This window comes from Aplysia californica, unplaced genomic scaffold (assembly GCF_000002075.1).
Source record: "Aplysia californica isolate F4 #8 unplaced genomic scaffold, AplCal3.0 scaffold00689, whole genome shotgun sequence".
Classification (NCBI taxonomy): Eukaryota; Metazoa; Mollusca; class Gastropoda; order Aplysiida; family Aplysiidae; genus Aplysia; species Aplysia californica.
The window spans coordinates 16,889-36,729 of record NW_004797959.1 but is presented as its reverse complement, the minus strand read 5'-3'; the positions used below and the strand labels follow the sequence as shown (position 1 = coordinate 36,729).

At 38.3% G+C, this 19,841-nt stretch overlaps 1 protein-coding gene across 1 annotated transcript; it reads left to right on the top strand.

The window, feature by feature from the left end:
- Positions 1-83: 83 nt before the first annotated feature.
- LOC101855903 (checkpoint protein HUS1) lies at positions 84-15,047 on the top strand. The gene is made up of 8 exons (XM_005108427.3): positions 84-292; positions 3,799-3,926; positions 5,019-5,195; positions 8,616-8,723; positions 9,851-9,925; positions 12,065-12,164; positions 13,259-13,405; positions 14,736-15,047. The coding sequence occupies exons 1-8, from the start codon at positions 241-243 to the stop codon at positions 14,819-14,821; spliced, it is 873 nt and encodes a 290-aa protein (XP_005108484.1). The 5' UTR covers positions 84-240; the 3' UTR covers positions 14,822-15,047.
- Positions 15,048-19,841: the final 4,794 nt, after the last annotated feature.

The following is a 19,841-nucleotide window of genomic DNA, read 5'->3' as shown; positions in this document are numbered from 1 at the left end:
TAATTTATTTGTTTGAAATCTTTTGTAGGCTGTTTTTTAATAGGTCTAAGGACCTAGGGGAAACTACTCCCGACTCCCAATTCTCTAACAACAGAGAGGCTGAGAGACGGAGAGGGAACTTTCGATTTTCGATCTCCTTTATTCCTCATTATTTCTTTCATTTAAATAATAAAATAATATCGAAGTGTAGAAACCCCCGCTCTTTGATATGCTAAAAATCAGAACGAAATACTTGGCATCATGAAGTTTCGAGGGAAAATTACTGACATAGGTTACATCCAGCATTTCACAAGTGAGTCCGGCTTTGCTCTAGCTTTGCCTTTCTTTGCTTTCAAATTTTATCGTAACATTGTGGGCTGGGTCTGGGTTGGATTGTTGTGGTAGTAGTGATTGTGTAATTGTATCTTGTATCATTAGGCTTATTAGTTATTAGCAAGTCAACAATCCACAATTAAATCTATTCAATGCTCTGCCAAATTGCTTGCATTCTTTATTCATCAATCCATCACTTCAGAGATCCAGAGAACTCTTTATTACTTTAACTAACCATGTCTGAATGGTGGCAGCGTCCGGTAGTCGAGGTCCGTAACCATGGCTGGACGGTACCACCGTCCAATGCGAAGTTATTATTGTATTATGGTACGGGTCGAATATAAAAAAGGGGAGGACTTCCGTAACGAGCAACCACTATGAGACAAGGACAGAGTAGAGCAAAATTGAAGGCTTGTTGGGGTAGGGGTAGGGGTAAGGGTAGGGTTAGGGGTAGGGTTAAGTCTAGGCCTCTTCATTATTGTGTTTGATGGGGTGGTCGCTCATTACGGAAGTCCTTCCTAAAAAAGTATGAGCTAACAAGCCTTTAGTTTGACCCTAAAGTCAATGATAAATGAATTCTAACGTCTAGGTTACACTTAAATTGATCAATTTGACATGAAACAAACGGTTTTAAAAATGTAATATGTCGGGTCACATTTCCACAAACACGAGAGAATTACGCGGAAACGTGATTTTAATTTATTTTAAATTGCATGGTTAAAGAGTTACGCTCAAAAGTGTTGGTGACAGGCTACTGTTTTAGAAGACATGAAGCTGCACCTAGCACACCTCTGGGATTGGCCCAAATATAGATGACATATTTCCGCCAACTATTTTCGTCATCTTCCGGGGCTTCCCTCGCCCGTTGGCAGGATGGGCTACGTCACTAGGTTTCATCGTCAACTGCATAGGCTGTGTGTGCTCGTGTGTGTGCGTGCACGCTTGTGTGTGTGCACACACGCTTGTTATGTGTGTGTGTGTGTACAACTTTGAGGAGAAGGTAAATTTATTGAGCGAAAATGGCTGAGATTGTTTAATAAAGATAACATAAATTAATACAAAAAAAACCCCAAACAGGCAGAGAATGAGTCATTATGAGATCTAGTCAGTTACTGGCGAGGGAAACCCAAGAGTCTTGGGGGAAGCCCCGGAAGACGATAAAAATAGATGGCAGAAATACGTCATCTATATTTGGGCCAATCACAGAGGTGTGCTAGGTGCTCGCTGCAGCTTCATGTGTTTGGAAGCAATGATTTGGCATGAAAAGAAGGTCATTAAGGGGGGTACAGATCTGGGATTTAAAAAAAAGCATATATGTGGCTCTTCTCTGGGGGTCGCACCAGTCAATAGATGGATGGCTATTCTCTGGCGTCACATATGAAGTAGATTTTGATCTAGTTGCACAAGTCGCTTCTCCTCAGCTTTTCATCTCCCCTGTTGGCACGTTATGGCTATTATTGTTGCAGCTGAGTTCAGTGCTAGATGCGCCTTCCTGTACTTAAGCTATAGTATAGGGAACAGATTTCGAGGTCTTGAATTGTTTTTCACAATATTCTTTGTATTCCAAACCTACAAAAGGAGGCTCTCATGGTCTAGAGGCATAGTGCTTGCCTCTCATACAAAAGGTCCTGGGATTGAAACGGACAGCACTGACAAATTTTTATTATCTAAAATTTTGTACTTTCACCTCCTTTCCTATTCTCTAGTCCTCTTAATGTCATCTCTATTATTATCTTCTCACTCCCCCCCCCCCCCCCCCCCCCACACACACACACACTCCTCTCAGCCTTCTCTCTTTTCCTCTCTTCCTTACTTGTGACTCTTTCTACTGCTCCTCCTGACTCCTTCTTACTGCTGTTATTCAGCCACTTTCCTTATATTAAGGTAGGAATATGTGCAAAAAGTTTTGGAGGTCCTGTGTGCAAGTTGCGCAGGTTTAAGATCCTTAGGGGATCCTTAAGATATAAGTAGGCTCCACTTAGAGCAAAAATCAGTTGCACTGCAAGTTGAGGAACCAGCAGTTGATTGCCTCTCTAGATATAGCAGGGGAAAGAAAGAGGAAAAAGAAACACACAAATAGTGTGTAAATAATTTGTGTGAAAAGTGTGTAAAATATTTGCCAAAATAATTAGTGTCAGCATATCATGTAGAGATGTAATATAACTTTGTATTCCAAAGCAGCCTTGATGAGAGAAAGAGGGAAAGTTGGCCAGATGAGTATGGCATGATAGTAGGCTATTGATCAGTCTGTAAACTGCGGGCAAAAATGTAGGCCAAAGACATGTTTATTGCTTTCATCATAGTTCTCAGTGCTAGAGCCTGTACATTTCAGTTGTGTGTGGTGAGTTTCCTGTCGCATGAAGGCACTTATTTCTGATATTGTCGCCATGTGTGTCAGTACGCTTCCTCTTAAACACACCATGCAACACCTTGCCGATGTTCTGCCAAGTTATGTGTCTAAGTGATGCTGTACATGTATTTGAGAGTAGACTATAGTAGGGGAAAAAAGCACAAAGGCTTCTCATTTGAGGAAAAACAACTTATCATAGCAGAGGTGGATACAAAAAATCTGTGTCGAAAATCTACCAAACGTTTAATTGACTGTGAACTACAGAATTCCATACTTATAGAATTCTGTGCTGTGAATCAATTAAATTATTATTTTATGGATGTTTGTGTAGTATAGGGGATATAATTCATGTAAAATTTTGACCCAGTCATCCAACTTTGTTTGTCTCCCTTGATATAGCCTGACATTCATACATGACAATGACAATCTTTATTCATCTCACAAAGAGAAATTTGTCTTGCTGGTTTACAATGGCAGTGGATGTTACAAAGGTTAGGTGCAACATGATAGGAAACTAGTTGTAATTGTAATGTTTTACGGCCCCTTTTGACACAATTTAGATCCGTTAGGAGACGGGCTGCTTCAATCATGCCTGTCAAGGCTAAGAGGAATACAATGTCTGAGCAGACAGATGGAGAAAGTTAATTGAAAAAAATCCCTCTGCAGGAAATCAAACTAATGTTTTCTGCGAGCCACACTGATTGCTTAACTGGTTCACTACAAAAGCGTGATTTTGTTTTTTTAAAAAAGTTTTAGTTAGTTACAATTAATTTCACTGCACTTGCAGCCCAAATAGGTCATATTTGTAAAAATGCTGTTTTGTTCAATATGAAAAGGTCTGCTGAGTTGTAACATTGATTACGGTAATTTCTTTTGATAAGAATTAAATCGGGCTGTGGTCAAAACATTTCTGTCAGTTTGTTTTGTGGACATGAAGTTTCACTCTGTTTGGTATTATTAGTTTAAATTTGAAGCAGAAAATTTTTTTTCTAACCTTATTTTCAATTTATTAACATGATTATAAAATGTTTAAAAACCACTTTTGGATCGAAATTACGAAACAAATTTTTGTTTTGATTACGTTTATTATTTGAATGTTCACACCTTTAACTTACTTTTCTCTGTTTATTCTACAGACGTTGTTGGAACAATTGCGAAGCTGGTCAAGTCTTGTATATTGAGGATAACAGAAGATAAAGTTTTCTTTATTCTCTCCGAGCGAGTTGGAGACACTGGTGCGCAGGTGTGGTGTGAATTATCACAGGTAAGATGACATTTGGAAAATAGGGGATATAATTCATGTAATGGTGTGGTGTGAATTATCACAGGTAAGATGATATTGGAAAATGAGAGGAATATTATATTTTCGTTTCTGTGAGGTTTTAGAAAAGAAAGCAATATTAGAAGGGTTTAGAAATCTCAAAAACAGAATATTCTCTCTTTTCAAATGTTTGCGTTTCTGTTTTTGATGAAAGTTGATTTAATACAGCATGAGTGAGAAGCAGTCAACAATGTAAAACATAATCTCACAAAACTCAGCAAAATTGTATTTTTAATATTATCATCGTCATGCTACAGAAATCCATGGTAATAGTTGTCCTTTGACTTCCTTTGACTTCTTTGCTGGGATGCTCTGAAAAAAACTTTTAAAATCCTGGTCTTTCCCCATCACCCATCTATTCTGGTTTTCCAAGCAAGTTGCTCTGGGTCTACCCCTGCTCCCTTTGCCTTCTCTTTTTCCAGTGAGAGAAAGTCATCTTTGACAGGTTGAGGGGGGGGGGGGGGCAGCTGAAGGCTATCTGTGAAAATAGTGAAAATCCACACTCCAAACTCCTCGAACAAAAAACTATTCCACATACATATAAAATTCGTCTCACAGATTTTTAGTATTACATCTTTTTTTCATTCTGTAAAAAATTCATGAAGATTGGATAAAAAATGGTAGAGTTACTTTAAAAAGTATATAGAAAAACAACATTTGGAGAAAACGCCGATAATGAAAAATAAAAGATTGACTTTATGAGGAAATAGTAATAACAATGGGATGAAATATTTGTAAGAGAGGCTGAAGAGGCCAAATGCCTACAACTTAAAATCTATAGTTTTAAGCCGAATCGGGACTTTCGGGGTGTATCTCCCCCCCCCCTTAAGGACAGAAAGATGGGTATGTCCTTATCGCATTGCAAGCGCTGTAAGTCTTATTAAAACTAAATTAAGCTGATATTGCCCAAAGGCAAGATAAAAAGAATTTGTCCTGTCTTATCTTATCTATTATGGTTTATTCTATTCCACAGAGCCTTCTTTTTAATGAGTATGCCGCAAAATTATCAATCTAATCCGTTATCCGATTCCACAGAGCCATTTTTTTAATGAGTATGCGATGGAAGGAGTATCAGAAGAAGCGAATGAAATCTACCTGGAAGTTTCTCCTGATCTGCTTCTTCGCTCTCTCAGGACGGCCAATACGGCAAAGTGGCTGAAGATAAAACTCACAAAGAAACACACGCCTTGCCTTACATTTGAAATAGATTTGGTAAAGAACCTTTTTTTCTTCTTTGTTTTATAAAATGATTCTAATGCGATTAGAGCATGGTTGACTGTAACCACTTTACAAAGATAGGAGAATAAGTTGTTTGTGTCTGCATGATCTGTGGTTGATTCAGTGTTTTCCCCTCATATTTTTCGGACCCAACATTCAGCAATACAAACACTCGTACACATACCTTTGCATGTCACTCATACTCATGCACATACATGCACACACACCCACACACACACACACACACACACACACACACACACACACACACACACACACCACACACTCACACACACTCACACCGTCACGCACACAAACACACACATGACACACACACACACACACACACACACACACACTCAAAAAAATTAATTCAGTGAGTAATGATATACCATCTTCTCAACATCTCGTAACAACACTCCAGCAATGTTCACATCAAAGAGCTTTTCCTGAACCTTTATGATAATTCAATAGGTTCTTTTATTGCTAACACTGATGGCTGAGTGCCAAATGTTTCAAAGTAGATTAAATTGCTTCTTTCTGTCAGATGATAGGCGTTTTGTGACTCAGTCTTAATGTGTGTCATGTTTGTGTCTTTGTGACAATTATCATTATTATATATGGAGGTTTTATTTTATGATGGGTGGTTATCGGGTGCTCTTAAGTGGTTTGCTCCTTCTTTATTATCTAACATCTATTGTCATTATCTCTCCTTCTTTTTCGTGAACATTACTCTCTTGTAACACCTCTAAGCTTTTGCACTTATTTGACTTAATTATATTGCAAGTGCTGTAAAACTCTTACTAGAACAAAAATGTAGATTTTGTTCTATGGTCTGATGGCAGAAATAAGTGAAAGCATAGGGCTGGTTTCTTTTCTGTTTTCAGGATAAATAAAATTGATTAGATCTAATTTTGTCTTACTATCTGCCTCCTGCTTGTTTTAGCAGGGTTAGGATTAAATATATTAATAAAAGTAAACGTCCAATTATTGAGATATTTTCATTTTTACTTAAGTTGTAAAGTTGCCTTAAATAAGCACTTTATAAAAGAATTTCTCTAAACAAATAGAAATGACTAAGGCATTTATGGAACAACAGTGATGCCTTTATTTATGTTAGTACTGACATTATACTTTCTTTTTATGCACGTGTACGTGTGTCTATTATTCTATGGTCATATAGCATGTAAGCAAGTGAAAGCAGAGCGTGATTTTTTTTTTTTTAAATTTGAGGACAAATAACATTAATCTTATTTCATCTTATCTTGTCTTATAATCTGCTGTCGTAAAGAATAAAGGGAAAGGCCCTTTTTCGAAACTACTTTTCTTATGGAAACTTTCAGATCTATGCAGAAAAGCGAAGCTTTGAATGATCAGTTGCCCGCCCATATCTGTCTCCCTGTATGATATTCCTTTTCTCATCTCTGTTTCTTGTGTAGTATTTCTTTCAAGATCTTTGTATTCTTGCTCTGTGGTGTCGACTTAACAGTAACCCATTTAAGAGCAACTTCTGCTCATCAGTAACCGAATTTTGTGTAACAGAATTTTGTGTTTTGTTATGGTAAGTGTTTTACGGTGCTCGCAACTGCATAAGATCATATCAGCGCGCAGGACATAGTAAGCATTTTCAGTTTGGTAGGAATTAATTTTGAATTTTACCCGGGTGGTGGCTGGAACCTACTCTTATCGATTTTAGGACCTCCAAAGGATCTTTAACATAGGCAACTTGCGCATGGGACCTCAGAGATTTTTTTCGCCTTTTTCCTAGAAGGCTAGGTCTTACCTACCCTAAGATCAGGGCAGTAAGGAGCTGAGGAGTAGCAGTAGAAAGGGTACACAAAGAGTCAGGAGTCCAGAGGAGGAGGCAAGGGGGTGGAGGGGAGGGGGGAAAAAGGTGGATACGAAAGCAAAAGCAGGCGACAGAACATGATTAGAGACCAGAAAAGGTGAAAGGAGAACGTTTTTTAAGAGAAGAAAATTTTCCGCCGCTGTCAGGAATTTCCTTTATAAATACCCCCCCCCTCTTTTAACAGCAACCTTTTCCCGTGACAGCACCCTTTTTAGCTATAAACTGTTCGACACAACCTGTTTTTAAGATTTAAAAACAGTATGGACACCTGGACTGGCCCATAATTTCAGTGTGCGTGCATCTCTCCACTCTTGTTTATCCCAACACCTGCTTGGGCCAAAATTACATGGATTGGGAGTGCTTTTCACACAATGTTGTGTGGTGTCGGTGGCCTAGTGGTTAGGCTCTCAGACTCGCAACCGTAAGGTCGTGGGTTCGAATCCCATCAGGGGCCCGACGTTGTGTCCTTGGGAAAGGCACTTTACACGAATTTTCCTCACTTCACCCAGGTGGGAATGGGTACCCGGCTATAGACAGCGAAAGATTTTGTCAGTTTGTTAGTGTTTGAGCGCTTAATCAGCTGCTTGCACTGTATGCTTCCCGGGAAGCTGAGAATGTTTCGGAGTGTTCTATGGTCTGCTGGGGTAATAATATAGTGTAAAGCGCATAGAGCCTGCTGTTGAGTGGAGATATGCGCTATACAAGTGGTATTTATTATTATTATTACTTTACTTCAAAGTTTCTCCCGGCTAGAGGGGCGGGCGTGGGGGGTTGAAACTGTCTCAGCCATTGTGCATAATACTGTCACTCGGCAATGGACCATCTGTTCATTGACTGTGTTCTCACTTTTCGACATAACATTATCACTACATCATACAAATAGGATATGTGTTTGTTTGTCTGTGTGTGTTTGTGTGAGTGTGTGTGTTTGTCTGTGTGTGTGTGTGTATATGTGTGTAAGTGTGTGTGTATGTGCACACGCGTGAGTGTGTGTGCATGTGGCAGGGGGGGATAGGGATACTGATTACTCCCAATTTGAAAATTAAGTTAGCAGCAACTTCTGCCTAACAACAAGGCTTGCTTCCAAAGGGGATGCATGGCTGTTAGGCGGACACCACTGTATAACATTCTTTTTATTTCCTCCTTTGTGTTCTTGTATAATATTCTTTTCTGGCTCTTTGAGTTCTTGTTTGACATTTTACTTTCTATCTCTGTGTTTTTGTGCAATATATATTCCTTTTCCCGCTTCTATAAAACTGCTTTCTGGATCTTTAAGTTCTTGTATTTCTTCATCCCATCTCTGTTTTTTTTGTAATATTCATTTTCTCTCATGCGTGATCTTTCGGAATATTCATTTTTCTGATCCCTGTGTTTTTGTATATTTCTTTTCCAATCTCTGTGTTCTTGTATAATTTTCCTTTGCCCATCTCTATTTTTGTATAGTATTCCCTTTCCCTCGCCTGTGTTCTTGAATAATATCCCTTTTCCCAACCATGTGTTTTTGTATAATATTCCATTTCCCGCCCCTGTGTTCTTGTATAATATTCCGTTTCACATCTTCTCAGCCGAGTGGTACGTTACATCAAAGGTTGGTAGTTCACGATGTCCCAGTGACAGTGGTTGCTAGGAAGCACTGGCCAGATTTTGCAGAACCAGTGATGCCCAAATTTGATGTAAGTAAACGAAAAACTGGCATTTGGAAGTTAAACATTATGTTTATAACTTGCTTGGCATTCTCTTAGTGGCTTGAATAATTCTAATGTCTCTCTCTTTCTTTCTTATCTTCTTCTTATCTCTCCATTCTCTCCCTCCCTCCCTCCCTCCCTCTCTCTCTCTCTCTCTCTCTCTCTCCCTCTCTCTCTCTCTCTCTCTCTCTCTCTCTCTCTCTCTCTTTCTCTCTCTCTCTCTCTCTCTCTCCCTCTCTTTCGCTCTCTCCCTCTCTCTCGCTCTCTCCCTCTCTCTCGCTCTCTCTCACCCCCTCTCCTTGGTATTAGATTTAATTAATTCAATTTCCAGATCTGACTTTTTGCATTTTTGCATGCAGAAGACGTTACTTCTTTTCCGATGTCAGAATGTTTATTTTATTATTAAATATCTCTGTCTATCTGCTGGGATGTAGTATATCTCTCAGCCCAGGTTGGTCGCGACAGGCAGGGTCAAAGCAACCCACCTCACGGGTAATCTAAATTCTGTTGGGGGGGGGGGGGAGGAGGAGGAGAATTCTATTGTGGAAAGGAAGAGATCTACAATTGTTACGTAACCTTTGTCATGTCACATGCTGTTCATTTTTGTACACTTCAAGAGATAATGGACGGAACGTGCTTTGGATGAGATGAAATGATTCTCTCGTCTATTCTTGTATGGAAAAATACACAAATGATGTTGTGAAGTATTCATGCGTGTGCAGTAGTAGGTCTCCTTGGACCTACTTTTTTCTACACAGACTCAAACTCAAACTCATCGGTGGTTAGTGGATGCTCTAGTGTGGTTTTTCTCCTTCTTTCCTATCAAACATCTTTCGTCCTTATCTATCCTCCTTTTTTATGGTTTATTACTCTCTTGTAACACTGCCTATCTTGTATTATCTGTTGTGTTGCAAGAATTGTAAAATGTTTACTAAAACTGCGAAAGGATAGAAAATATGCTTCTTACAAGATGAAATGAAACTTCCTTCTTTCTGTGCATGGAAAAATACTCAAATGATAAAGTTATGTTTTTTTGTGTGCACAGTTGTTTGTCTCCTTTCACCTGCTTGTCTTTACTCAGACTCAAACTCAAACCCCTTGATATTTATCTACAGGTGAGCATCGCCCTGCCCCAATTACGCTTACTCAAAAGTGTTGTAGACAAGATGAAAAACCTCAGCAACTATGTGGTAAGATCACGTTTTGATAATATATCAATTTCCGATTGATCTTTGTACTCTTATTAACGAAACAAAGTGCAGTTGAAAATGTTGAAGACGGCCACCCTTTTTTTGAGAGGAAAGTGGTTGGCTTAGACAGGTTGTTTGAGATGAGAGACAGGTCCAGATAGAAGTGTCGCCATGCAATAATGTGACCATGGACTACAGCTGTTGTTCACAAGTCTGTCGTTTCTTCTTCTTTAAGACATCGGTGATCATAGTTTGCCACCAATTTCTCGGTTCTGATACTCTAAACACACTATTTGAATTCACGATTTTCACAACATTTTTGGAAACTCGTGATTTCAAATGATTTGCAAAATGTTGAAAGGGGCACTACTGCATGGAACACATGACACTCGGTAACTGAAATTGTGAATTCAAAATGTGGGCGTAACACTAAATGGGCAAAATGGACCAAAAAGCCCGTGAAAAAAACCCCCGGTGTACAGTATACTATTTCTTGGTCGGTTTTATTTTTCTCTTTTCTTCCTTGTTCAAAGTACATTAGCAGGCGTTTGTAAATGTGGTCCAGTTGATTCAATGAAAGCTTCAGTATTTTCAATGAAATTCAAGTAGATTTCTACTCTGTCAAGCTTTTTTTAGCCAGGTAGTTCAAAATAACTTTCTAATGTTGGAATATGTCGTAATACAGTTTAATTTTCCTGTTGCAAATGAAATTCAGTCGTCTGAAATAACATGACTGGCTCTGTGACAAAATGGGCTATCTCTCATATTCAAACTTTCTCTTTCTTCCCCTTAGATCTTGAATTTTGTGTTTGATATATTTGTTCTCAAGAGTCTAACCCAGTATAAGAAGAGGTAGAAAGTGTTTATTCGTGACCCATACCCTGATGCTGGGTGTGAAAGGCACTCATGATGACGGTATTTTGTCTCAAAACGTGCTGTAATTGGTCAGTTTATGGTGGTTTTATTCAGTTTTTTCTTCAGTATCCCCCTACTGATTGTGAATCGAATACACAGCTTTAAAGATTTTAAAACTTTTTGAGTTCATCATATTTTGGTGCACAGCCCTTCATATCGTCACTGTCAAGCAATCCTCTTAAGTCCAGATTTTGAGAATTTTTTATTTTTACGCCCTACCAAAAAACTCTGTAAAAGATGCACCTTTCAACATCACCAAAATGCAGTTTAATACTTGGTCAAGGGTTTCAATTTCTTGCTTTCCATAATTCCTGATAGGAACAACAAAACAAAGACTAGTTTTTTTCTTTCCAGTCTGTAAAAATTACCCAAATGGACTTACGTGACTTGCTTGCAGCACCAACGATATGTTTCAGCATTACCTTGTATTATAATTTAAAACCTACCGAGGGACCTAAATGTACACTTAAGTTGACAGGTGCGCTCAATTCAAAGTGTAATATTTCAGGGAATCAAACATGTGTGACTGTATCAGTTGTCAATATGCTCAAGTTCATGCCATACTGGGTATCATTTTGTAGCAGACTGATACTGATACCTTTTGCGCTCGGTCTCTGTTTACTGACGTTTGTGGTGTAGCGGTTATGCAATTTGCTGTCGCACGCAGGAGACCCGAGTTTGATTCCCATGTGGGGAGAAATTTTTAGAATATCTCAGTCTTTCAGTTGGGATATTGCCTCCCTCTCAGCCCAGTTGGCTTTAACATGTAGGGTTGGAAGCCTGCGTCTTATCTAAATTGTGTCAATGGTGGTCTAGAAACATCTACATTAAGAGCGATACTGTTGGGTCGAGTCGTCCTTCTTCTTTCTTTTCTTTCCTTCTTTCGTCTCTGTTTTCACTTTCTGTCATACTTTTTCCCTTGGTAGTTGTCGGGTGCTCTTGTGTTGTTTGCTCCTTCTTTCCTATCAAACATCTGTTGTGTAATACCTTTAATCTTCGGCACTTATACGACCTTATATGACCTTATTGTGTTGCAAGTGTCATAAAACCCTTACTATGGCGTTCATATGACCTTAAGCAGTTGCGAGTGCCGTAAAACCACTACTAAAACAAAACCCTTACTAAAACCAAAAGTACTTTTTCTCTGCACTAAATGACCTTTAGTGTGTCAGTGTGCTTCTCTTTACTCATGAAATGCATATATATTTTTGCTTTGTTTTCCAGGCCTTGTCAGCAAATTGCAATGGTGAGATGAAGCTGTCAGTGGAGACAGATATGGTAGCCGTCAACACTCACTTTCAGGGGCTTCACAATCCATCCTGGTGTAAGAATCTAATACAGTTGAACCTACTCTAATGGCTGCTTGTAATGGACAACCACATGTACAAAGGGCCACTTCCCATTTCTTCCCTTTCATATTTATTTTTCATATCATAATGATCATAATGACACCGTGTGTGACGCCCACCTGTCTAAGACAGCCATTTTTCTTCAAGACAACGGGTGGTCGTCAAAGACAATTTTGACTATATTTTATTGTTTTTTTAAAAACATCATGATCAAATGTCAGGTCTGAAACAGAATAAATCATCATGGTTTGTCACTCGTTTCTCTACTCAGATTAGATGATGGCAAAAAAACCCTGCATTCTTTTGGTGTTTTCCTGTCAGATGCAGGCCCATCATCAAACATGTGCTAGATAGTGTCTTTGCATTGTATTTCCATGTTGAACTCTATGTGTCAGGGAGGGTTGTTTTCTTTTTGCATGGATTTTTTCCGTCCTTTGGAGATTTTTTTTTTCACCCCCTGGGGCGGTGCTACTGACTGAAGTGTTTTTAGGCCATTCCCAAAGGGGGGACATTAACATGTTCTTATGCCTTGTAGAATTGTAAATCGGCTGATTCATCAATGTCATGCTCATAACTTTGCCTGAACTGCAACAGGGAGCTGCTGCTTTTTCTTTCGGAATCCTTACTATTGTCATTTTCCTCTTCTTCTTTTGCATGTTTGTCACGCTCTTGTGACACTCTATTTCCGGGGTGCCTTGATAGTCGAAGCAGACTTTGTGCTGTTGAAGCTAGAGAGGTGAGCAGAGTAGGCCTGATTCCCTGTAAAGACTTCTCTGTTGACATCCGCCCTTTGGTGCTCATATGACCTTATGCAGTTGCGGGCGCCGTAAGAAAGTCCATTAAAACTTAAATTTTAAAAAAAATTTTTAACAGGTTGTTGGAAGACTCTTCTGATAGATTCTACTTTTTTTTTCTCCCTGCTCTGTTTCTAAATTCTTTCTAGGTGTCTGTCTGTCTTACTTTCCCCTGCACAAAATGACGGTTATTGTGTCAATGTGCCTGTTTTACTCAAACTCTTGGTCTTTGACAAATTTATTTATAAAAATATTTTTGTGTCTCGTCATCCCAGGTCGAGACGGAGGGGATGGAGGCCTGTCGTCTCAGTCGGGGGATCTGGATCGAGACCCTCAGGAATTTGCCACGTCTCGTGTCCACATTCGGCGCTTCGCACAGTTCCTCAACAGCCAGCAGGTCAACCCGGACAAAGTGGTGTGCAGTGAGTGCTTTCTTGTCTCTACAATGATAATACTCTGATGATATTTTGTGTACTGGGTGGTCCCTTTTTTTGGTCTTACTAAATCTACTTATTGGGATAAATAAAGTAGTCTTTTCATTTACTTATTTTTTGGGGGGTCTTGTTTCTTATGGGATATCGATAAAGTTCTTCTCGGTAAAGACCGAAAAAAATCCACAGCATATTTCAGACTTTTCAGATACTTATTTAAAAATCTGTTAACTTCCAACCACACACAGAAAGCCCAGACGGTCTCTAATCCTTTGCACACAGAGGACACAAGCTTGGCTGTTGTGTGGGAAAGGTTGTTTTTTTTAAATCGAATATCTCAATCGGTCTGCTGGAATGTTGTATCTTACTAAGTGTGGATTATAGCACAGGTGTCAAACTCAAGGCCTGCAGACCGCATCTAGCTCGGTAAACAGTTATATGTTCTGGCCTGTGAGAGAATTTTAGGTTTTCCATCCTGAAAATCTTCATGGCACAAAATCTTGCTCCAAACATAAACAAACTTGATGTCCAGAAAAGACGCCAGACGTCCAGTCCTGACAAACTGAGAGCAAAAATTGGTATGCCTTGATCAGTTATCATTTTAACTTTGTCTTTTTTATTTCCTGCCATTGTTTGAAAAAAAGTTTAATTTCCCACTGCTCTGTGAGTGTTTATCCTGTTCAAACAGCAAGACAGTTCAGCTTACCTGGAAGATGGAATCTAGTTTTACAATTCCATCGACACAATTTAGATTGATTTGGTTGGGGGGGGGGGGGGGGGGGGGGGGGGGGGGGGGTGCGGCTGCTGAGTGGGATACTACATTCCAGCAGATTGATTGAGATATTCGATTAAAAAAATCTAAAAAACTTTCTCCCACAAACTTTCTTTGTGCGGTTGGTAGTTAATAGATTTAAAAAGTATTACAAGTGCAGTAGTTTTTTTTTTCATCCTCTTCTGAGAAGGCCTTCATTGATACCCATAAGACAAAGAAAAGAAATTAAAGAACTACTTTATTTATTCAAAATTATCCCCATAAAAAATGAGATGAAAAAAAAAAAGCAAATGAAAATGAAAAGATAATTGATCCCCATTAGAAATAAGACTAAAAAAGAAATGAATGAAAAAGAAAGACTATGTTATTTTAAAGATCCCAAAAAGAAATGAAACAAAAGAGAAAATGAATGTTATGGAAAGGCTGCTTTATTTGGATCTGAAGTTAGGTAGTAAAAATAAAAAAAAGAAAGGAATAAAGAGAAATGTCTACTTTATATCCCTGTATGATGAAAGTTTTTTTCAAAACAGTGTTCCCTGCTTTCCTCAGATATTGTCCACCATCGCATGGCTCACTTCTTCCTGATGCATGACGACGTGACGTTACAGTATTTTCTGCCTGTGGTGTCAAGATGATGATTCTTGATTGTTCACCATTCCTACCATCGCAATGTTCTGGTATATGCTCTAAATGTGTGTTTGTGGAAAAACTGAGTCAACTCTTTTTGTTTTTTGTTGTAAAACCTGCCTTAGGTATCGACATCGATCTGAGAGTGTGGTTGGTTGATAGGTGCTCTGATGTGGTTTGCTCCTTCTTTCCAATGAAACATTTATTGTCCTCTTCTCTTCTCCTCCTTTTCTTTGTACGTTACTCTCTCATGGTTGGCAGGTGTTCTGTTGTGGTTTACTCTTTCTTTCTGATCGAACAACTGTGGTCCTTATCTCTCCTCCTTTTTTTCTTTGTATTTTACTCTCCTGCAATATCCCTAATCTTCAGCACTTATATGACCTGTTTGTTTTGCAAGTATGGTAAAACTCTTACTAAAACTTTACTGAAAAAATGGACAACAATATGAGGGTTCATAATGATGAAAATCAGTTTGCAAAATTTAAATAGATAGTATAAGTGTACTGTGAGGTTAACTTCTGTGTCTTCTCTTGTTAATCAGAAGACGGGTTGTTGAAGGGGGCTACTGGTAGGTCCTCCTTCTTTGTTTATGACTGTGTAAATTCATCAATGTGTGTGAGGGTCTGTGGGTAAGCTTTGTGGGATAGTCTTTACTCAAGGATGTACTGGAGACAGAGTGAGAGAGAGAGAGAAAGGGGATTAATATAGGAGCTGTACGCTGCATATTATGTTCTTTGCATTATTGTACAGCGCATTGAGCACTTCTATGTGGAAATGCGCGATATAAATGCAATATTATTATTATTTCCTTCTGCTGTTTCTGTCTGTCTGTCCTGCTTCTTCCTTGCTCTATATGACCATTGCGGTACCAGTGTGCTTTTCTTTACCTAATCTCAAAACTGAAGTCAGAATGGTTGGGTTTTTAAAAATTTAATGTTGAAAAATGTTCAAGCAACCAGATACATGGTTACAGCATAATGTGAGGTGTGATGACCAAATGAGTTGGGCTACTTCTTGCTATCAACAAATGGAGATATCAGCCGGAAATTGACACTGGGTCACATTTGTAGATTTTGAATTGGTACCATTTTCTTCAAGTTTTATATGTCCTTCATTATTTCATTCTTAAAATAAATGTACATACTCCACCAATAAACTTGATTTATCTATTTCCGTAGGGCTGAAATTTGAGAAGTAACTCATTTTGTCAGCACACCTCACATATCACTAATAATTGATAATTTTGTTTGTTTGCATTATGTTGGCCTACATTTTTTCTTTCCTATTAAACATATATTGTCCTTATCTCTCCTTCTTTTTTTGTGTTTGTTACTCACTTGTAACACCTCTAATCCTTGGCACTTATATGACCTCATTTTGTTTCAAGTGCCGTAAAACTCTTACTAAAACTATGTACATTTTCAATTTGGCACCATCGCAACGTTCTGACGTGATACACAAGTTGGTTTTCCAATGTGTTTTTTATGTTTGTGTTGATCGAGTACATTTTCAATGATATGTCTTTGGAGAGATTAAAAATGATTTTGTTTTACAATATGACTTCTCACCATCTCTGTCATTCTTCAGTTAATATAGAAGAAGACTGTGGGATATCTGTCTAGTGCTTTGGCAACTGCACTCATAATCGTGAGATTGTGGGTTCCGGGATTCGAGGCTCAGCCCAGTCCAATGTTGAGTACTTGGGAAAGGCGCTTTTTGTATTTGAATTGGCCGATATATATATATATATATATATATGGATCAGTCCTATAGGTGATGGACGTTGAAATTTGGAGGACCCACCTCTTGGTGATAAAATCTTATAGTGTTGCATGGGGTGTTAAACCAGTATGTGTCACGACGCTGGGGAATCAGGCGAGTGTCCATTTTTAGGCATGTAGGGTTATTGCTGTTATCTTAAAGCTTGTTCTTTTGTCTGTTGATGTAAAAATTACCCATCTATCTTGAATAGAATCGAGATATTTGTGATTGAAGGAGGTGGGGGTTGCCTGGTTTCAGAGCTGAAATTAGCGAGAAAATGGAAGCCAAAGTTTGGTTATTTGTAAATCTTTAGTCTTGGGAAACTGAAAATTTACATTTTTTATAATCGTTTTTCAGTAAAATCTACACAGAAATGCATTCTTACATGGACATAAAAGTCGTTGAGTCAAAAACAAAAACCTCAATAGAAATTGCCAAACTGGCAGAAAAATGTAGGTATCTTCAATGTTATTATTTTGACAAGTGCCTGATTTCACCAAAATGCCTCACATATAATTTCACACAATTTTTTTTTTTTAGAAAACTGGACGCTGTTTATCTTTTTAACACCATAGTAAAAGGCTCAAAAGCTAACAAAACAACACATCACAGACCATTACACATCATAGAAAACTTTTATTCTCCGACTAGTGTGAAGCCAGACAATCAAAACAGGATCGCATCACGTTATCACGTATCAGTCATAGAATCAATCAAGTGTTACAGAAGATACAATATAACAATACGCACAAATTTGCAAATTCTTCGGAAGTCCGACTCTGCCCATTTGACATCACATTGTCTAATTCAGAAGAGTTTGTTTTATCTCTCCTTGATATGAAGATGAGAACACTGAGGCCACTGCAAGGGTCCAAAAAGAATACAATTTATTTAGTATTTACTGAATTCAGGACACCGCCCAGAGAGAGAGAGAGAGAGAGCATTCAAAACTGTATCAACTGGGTGTACCCTTTACACAGAGTAAAAGAGAGACAGATAGACAATTGCATCTGGATAAAATAAAAAAAATTGAATGGACTGACAATGGTCGTGTTAAATAGATCAATTTATCTATTTGGCAAATCCAGCATTTCCAACATACTGTATATATATGTATTTATGTATACGTACATAACATACACATACATTCAGTAAAACCTGGATAACACAAATGTCATGGGACCACACAATTTTTTGTGTTAAGCAGATTTCATTTTTAAGGAAAGTTGCAATGCATAGAATAAAATGGGGGAAAAAACCAATGGGGATTTTAAATCCTTCACAGAAATTTCCTGCTAAAATGGCTTAATGCTAAACAGGATCTACTGTATCTCTAAACAACAGATTTTCAAATGAATTTCTGACAAAAGGGAAAGAGACGCGACACATTAGAATACAGTGGATCACAGGTAAGATGATTTTATAATCAACACAGTAAAATCAAGCTTTTATTTAAAACTTTCATATAGTGCATGATAATTATTATTCAAGACAGAATCGGGGCCATTATACAAGAAGTGGCACACTACACTGGGACATAGAAGTAGAAGTATTTAGCGCTGTGAATCGAGAACAAATAGGGTGGATGGAAATGGTGTGAGCAAAACCAGCAATCTAAAAACTTTTGTTCTTTAAAAAAAACAAAACTGCAACAAAAGGAAAGCACTAATTTCTTTACCACCAAGTCCCCCCCAACTTCAACAAAACATTAATAAAAAAGAAATAAACACACAAAGTTGTTATATTACTAACTCTTTATCGCCCTATCTGTGCATGAGTACAATTGGACTGATGAAGAAGCCATCTGCGGAACACAAGAATCTCACACTTTGTGCAACAACAATGAGCGAGTATGTTTGAAAGCGTTACCAACAAGAACCCTTCGGAACTGGGTAAAAGTTAACTTGGGCCTTCTTCAATTCGGATCTTATTGGAACTACTACATACATCCAGGGTCTCCACTCTGTGAGGTCATACTACTATGTCCTCATGCCTTTCATACCAACAACTGTCAAAACTTCCAAAAACCTCAAACAAAAGCAAGGGAGTATTTTGTCAAGAGTTCACATCATCACAGTAATTACTGTCATGCATAAAAGTAAAAGTATAAGCACAGCCTCCTTTCCCCCCCCCCCCATCCCCATATCATTTTTAACTGCTCCACCTAGTTTGCAACATCTGGGGGTCACCGTGGAGGTCACAGTGGGGTTGTGGGTACGTCTTATTCTTATACAAACAGGAAACAATGGGATATGATCTTTCAAACTTTGTGAATCGCGATGCACAAAAGATGTGGGAGGTTATCAAACTTTTACTATTATCTAGTAAAGCAGGAATCTTGTAAGCACACAAAGGCTTGAACAATGTGTGTGACAAATATACATCTACAGCTTGTTGCAGCATCAACATCTATGTAACTGAAATTTTCAAGTACAAGTAGCAAAAAAACTAACAAGTTTTAAAAGGTAATGGAATGTATAATTGGAGAGTTATGAGTTCCTCAGAGCTCGGCAATCTAAAACACAATTCATTCATCTGAGATTTCAAAGTAAAAAAAAAAAATATTGGGAAAAAAAAGTGATTTTTGCTACTAAAATGTCAATTACGAGAGTGAGGTGCAAAGCTGTTGCTGTTGATGTATTCCAAATTAAAAAAGCAAACATATCACTTGCTTCTGGTCCAATTCAAAGCCATGATTTGTATCATCAGACTCTTTTAACGCATTACAATTAGGTGATCAAGGTATAGTTAGTTTTTTAATTTGTTAGTTTGAGTACTGATAAGCACATCGACGCAATAATATTGAAGATAGATAGAAACAACAGAGAGAAAGCTAAGAAGTAGGACCTACCAGTGGCGTCCTCCAACCGTCTACTCAGTTTTTTTTTAGCCATATCCAATCACATTACAACTAGCAAGTCCAGTACAACGCTATGATTTGTTTCCTAAAACTCTTCAATACATTGCCATTTGGTGATCTAGGTAGGCCTACAGTCAATATTCTAAGCAGTAATAGCAGTAATAGCAGAACACACACATACACACACCCACTACGCCCAGGCCTTTTTTTTGGTACTAAATCTAAAAAGGTTATTAAATCAAAACAAGTGAACCTACTTTTATAGTTCTTCATCTAACAAAAGAACCTCCAGTAAAAGATAGGCCTACCTGTTCTTGGCAATTGCAGAAAAATTATTGGATGTCGAAGTTGTCGTAAAAGAAGGTGCTTGAGCTGCTGTAAGCGGCTCGCCGGCACAGCGTTTCTGA

Excerpts from the sequence above, each read along its gene's own strand:
- LOC101855903 (XM_005108427.3), top strand. The coding sequence starts at position 241 with ATGAAGTTTCGAGGGAAAATTACTGACATAGGTTACATCCAGCATTTC. Across the intron at positions 12,165-13,258 it reads GCTTCACAATCCATCCTGGT|GTCGAGACGGAGGGGATGGA; the intron begins GTAAGAATCTAA and ends TCGTCATCCCAG. Across the intron at positions 13,406-14,735 it reads CCCGGACAAAGTGGTGTGCA|ATATTGTCCACCATCGCATG; the intron begins GTGAGTGCTTTC and ends TGCTTTCCTCAG.